Source organism: Hyalella azteca, unplaced genomic scaffold, assembly GCF_000764305.2.
Source record: "Hyalella azteca isolate HAZT.00-mixed unplaced genomic scaffold, Hazt_2.0.2 contig11265, whole genome shotgun sequence".
Taxonomy (NCBI): domain Eukaryota; kingdom Metazoa; phylum Arthropoda; class Malacostraca; order Amphipoda; family Hyalellidae; genus Hyalella; species Hyalella azteca.
In genome coordinates, this window is record NW_025941266.1 from 1 (window position 1) to 4,704 (window position 4,704).

The 4,704-nt window shown below is 36.3% G+C and overlaps 1 protein-coding gene across 1 annotated transcript; it reads left to right on the forward strand.

Annotated features, from left to right (window-relative positions):
* Positions 1 to 2,441: 2,441 nt before the first annotated feature.
* Positions 2,442 to 3,763, forward strand: LOC108677533 (protein MTO1 homolog, mitochondrial; the record flags this gene model as incomplete). The annotated part of the gene is given in 4 exon segments (XM_018165761.1): positions 2,442 to 2,515; positions 2,808 to 2,917; positions 3,248 to 3,366; positions 3,598 to 3,763. Coding segments are annotated over 4 exon segments (469 nt in total), but the record flags the coding sequence as incomplete, so codon positions are not given.
* Between the last annotated feature and the right edge of the window lie 941 nt (positions 3,764 to 4,704).

Sequence of the window (4,704 nt, forward strand, 5' to 3'; positions counted from 1 at the left end):
ACTCACCACGTGTCGGATGTTGCCACACAAAGTGACGGAATATAGGGATTTGGTAGGTTTCCATTCTAAAGGCTTTTTAATAAATATGGCAACATTTTGTGACGTTCCATTGTTGCTGACGCGTAGTGAAGTGTTTAGAGAGTCATGTGAAGGCAACAGAACTTACGTAACACATACGTTTTTTTTTATAGTTTTTCATTTCTCGATGCATCCTTAATGTGTCAGAATATACCGCGTTTACCCTAGGCAGTCAACAACATAGACAAAAATTGTTATTTCAGACTTTCAGTAGGGATTGTCAGATATTTTCACTGAAGAAATATGGAAAATTCCATAGGAAGGAATGATAGGCATGAAATCAGCTAGGTAACTTCACAATAATTTTTGTTGAATTCCTGCCTGGAAAATTGGTAGAAGACTAGAAGCTATTTATGAATTGCACAAAAAAGCCTGTGAACCTTGTCAATTTTACCTGTTCCTATAGTGTAGCATTTCCTGATTTCTTCAGTGGAAAATTATAAAAAAAAATTATTTAATAATTATAGTCAGATCACTCAGATGGGGTAAGACAGGATCGCAGCCTTCATGGGGTAAGAAAGGACCAGTCTATGACGTGCATACTAATTGCACTGAATTCAATTTTATTTAAGAATCTGTTAGGGCACTTATTTCCTGTCATTTCTGTGTTTGTTTCAACAATGTACTGCAAATAATGAATTTTAGGCAATTAAAAAAAACCTATGTGGAGATAGGTCAGAAAATAGTTAACCTTATTTGGGAAATAAGCTATGTCTGATCACATGATTTTTTTTGCCAGGTTTGTGGATGTATGCAGGTAACCTCAAGTATGAAGTAACTTTTGAGCCATACCAGATATTCCTACCAGTTACCCCTATTGCCTGACGTGCATTCTAAAATGGGGTAAAAAAGGACCAGACATAGGGTAAGATAGGATCACCAAATGGTTCAGTTTTATCCCACAGTTGGTCCTTTCTCACCCCATGATCAGTCCTGTCTTACCCCCAAATGGTCATATCTTACCTCATAGATTAAAAATTTTCAACAGACATAAATAGGGAGTATTAGAATACAAATGCTGCTCAAACTAACTAATTTTTATGTTTATGTAGTAACTTTGTGAAAGCCAAAGCAGGGCTTATACATGCATGCAGTGTTACTCATCACCTTCCTTTTCACAGGAATAAAGAGCTATACATTTTAAACAAATGTTATAGTGGTTGGGAATAAAAGATAATCAGTTATGAGTCACAAGTACAAAAAATTCGCAAAACGTTACAATGAAGCTACAATGATGCAAGCATGCCAGGAGATGCAGACACAAGGCCTGCAGCAATTTATAATAATCTGTAAAGACTATTTTTTTATTAAAAAATGATAATAATTACTTAGCCATTCCATTATCTAATATGTTTCTAGATGCATAGTATTAAATATCAAGTTCTCAATTTGCTTAATAATCTAGAAATCTTGAAGTTAGAGGCTGGTCCTGTCTTACCCCAACCCGGTCCCATCTTACCCTAGTGGGGTAAGATGGGACCAGTCCACTTTTTTTGCTTTGTGCAAAAAAGGGTTCAATTTTCAAAAAATCTGAGTTGAGAGATAGAAGTCCATTGCACCAACATTCCATTTGGTAGGTTCAAGGTTTTTCAATTATTCATTGTATTGGTGCTACATGCTTGTTAGTGATTTTGGTCCTGTCTTACCCCATCTTACTATGACTGCAAAATGATCATCTTGACCTGCAATTTTGGGAAACTTTTGTGGTTTTGCCCAATAATCTAAATTGGGTCCAATTCACAGGTGGTTTCTGCCCAATTTTCCTGTTAGGCAATCAGAGCTTTCCTACCATTTTTGTACTGTAAGATTACTGCTAGTGCTAGATAAGTACTACTGATGATGGAGCTGGACTCTGAAATGTTTTAGTATCAATATGGCGAATTTGCTAGGCTTTTCTTTGCTTTTAAATTCCTTGTATTCCTGCTAGTTGAATTAACTCCTATCATAATTGTTAACAAAATTACACAAATATGTATGCTGCAAGATACTAAATATATAAAAAAAATTGTCACTTTGGAGCTGCAAGATTTCATTCATAAGTTGAGAAATTTTAATCTTGCCTGAGGTTTCTGCCAAATATCCCAGTTTTGGCTGCAATCAGGCGTAAACCCCCTAAAGGCTAAATCCACACTTAGGAAGATATAGGTTTTTGATCACACTCTTGACAGTTGACACTAGTGGCTGTAGTAATGCTTCATTTCCCATTCTCTATCTTCTTATTGCCTATTTGTCCTGTTCTAAGTTCTGCTTTCATTTACAATTTGAGGAATAAGTAGACTCATGAATTCAGTGTATTGCAACACTAAACTTTAAGTTATAGTTTAGAAAAGTAATTATTTTGATCAATTCTTTTTTGTTTACAGGTGCATTTCCCAGGCAACTGGGTTACCAAGAGCATAAGAAAATTCTATTCTCAACAAGAAGGTCTACTAGACAGGTTTGGTTGATATTCTATCATATATTAATAGGCTAAAAATTTTCCCATCAAAGAAGGTGTAAGGAAAAATGTTCTCTTTTTAAAACATCTCTTTTCATTTTAGATATTTAATGCAATTTTTTGATGAATAGGGTAACAAATTTTTGGTATTAATTTAAAGGGTTTACTAGCTCAAAAAGGGAAATTAGTGTATTTTTATGCTATTAATAATTAACAATATATCTTGACACAGAAAACCTTGGTGTGCCACCATGACTGCTTTAAAATTCTTAATGAAATATTTTGTGAACAGATTTGATGTGGTGGTTGTTGGTGGGGGCCATGCTGGCTGTGAGGCAAGCCATGCTGCCGCCAGAATGGGAGCAAAGACCTTGCTGGTCACTCATAACAAACAAACAATTGGTGAGATGCAGAGAAATGATCCAGGCAAAATGAATATTGAAGTAATTTACTTATCATGCATGTGTATACCTTCATACTATGAATAAAAAAATAATCAAAGGGCCAATTATGAGTTGATTTGAAAATTTCTTAATCTGGTTGCAGGAGGTTCAGTTCCTATAAATCTTGGTTTTCTGACAAATTATTTCAAAGTTTGTAAATCAGCTAAGCTAAGGATTGTCATTTGTTTTCAAATTATTTTAAATGATCATGAATTATTTTACCTCATGAGTGGAAATAATTTCACCTTTGCAAAATTGTTTTACTAATCAAAACTGATATTTGTTCTAGGTGCAATGTCTTGCAATCCTTCCTTTGGGGGCATTGGCAAGGGGCACCTGTTGCGTGAGATTGATGCCCTGGATGGTCTCTGTCCCCGCATCTGTGACAGGGCCGGGATTCACTTCAAGGTTTGACTCAGTGGAGAATGCTTCAATTTTTCTGGTAGATCCAAAAAAATAATCGTGTTTGTTGATAATTTTCTAGTGCAAATTCTAGAGTCACATAAACAAAAAGTTTAAACAAAAGTTAGTGCAAATTCTACGGTCACAAATTAAGCCCTGTACTATATAGCGAAGATAAAAAAGTTATAAGTGTTGTTGCAAAATTTATTGACAGAAGAATATCTTATGATGTCTTAGATCCTGAACAAGCGCAAGGGCCCAGCAGTGTGGGGGCTACGGGCTCAGATGGACCGCACTCTCTACCGCCGTCACCTCCAGCAGGAACTGTTTGCCCTGCCTGGCCTAACTGTGCGTGAAGGCGCTGTTGATGATCTTCTGCTGCATGAAGGCGATTCTAGTTTGCGTGAGTCTCATCTTCTGTTTGCGTGAGTCTCATCATCTGTTTGCGTGAGAAAAAACATTTTAAAACTTTTTGTGCACTTTCATTTTGATGTATGCGGTTACTCCCTACATTATTTACAGGCCTTAATCTACGGACATCATTCCTACTAATTACTTGTCCTCCATCTCCTCTGACTGTCCTTGAGCAGCCGGTGTTGTCTTGGCAGCTATATATTATACAAACTTATATATTTCAAATGAAACCAATGCATCAATAGGCTGTAATGCTTGTTTTGTGATTGAATGAATCACACAAATTCATATCTAAATAATCTAATTTCATCCTAAATTTCAGGTGGTACCCGTTGCTCAACAGAGTTGGATCATCAGGGACAGCAACATGCATGCCAGACAACTGCTCCACCAATAATCAAATGGCAATAAGTGTGTGGTCAAGTTGAGAGCAAAGATGCTTCGACAACTCCTTTCCATGATGGGTGTGGGTGGCCTACTGCCCAGCACACTACCACCAACTGTTACTTTCCTCATAAAACTTGCCTGGGAGTCTAAAGTGCGCCTACCTGTATTGATTGCTGTTGCATTTATGCTTACTGATTATCACTTGCAGCTGGAGATAAATGTTGATGTACACTTTAGGGAAGAAGAGCAAGTTGAGAACAATGCTCAAAATGCTATACCTGATAACAATGAAGATGTTGCTGATGTGGAGATTTTTCTTGAGGGAATAATTGCTGAAGAAGTTATTGAAGAAGAAGAAGATGATGAGATTGATGATAGTTCTGAAAATGATGAACTTGTTGAAATTCTGCTTTCAAGACTTGACTCTAGAATAGATAGGCTTTCTGATCTTGTTGATGCTGTAGAGGAAGATTGAATAGTTTTCTATGATCAGTTATCATAATTTTGTCATTTATATGAGAATTTGAAGCTATTACTGTACAG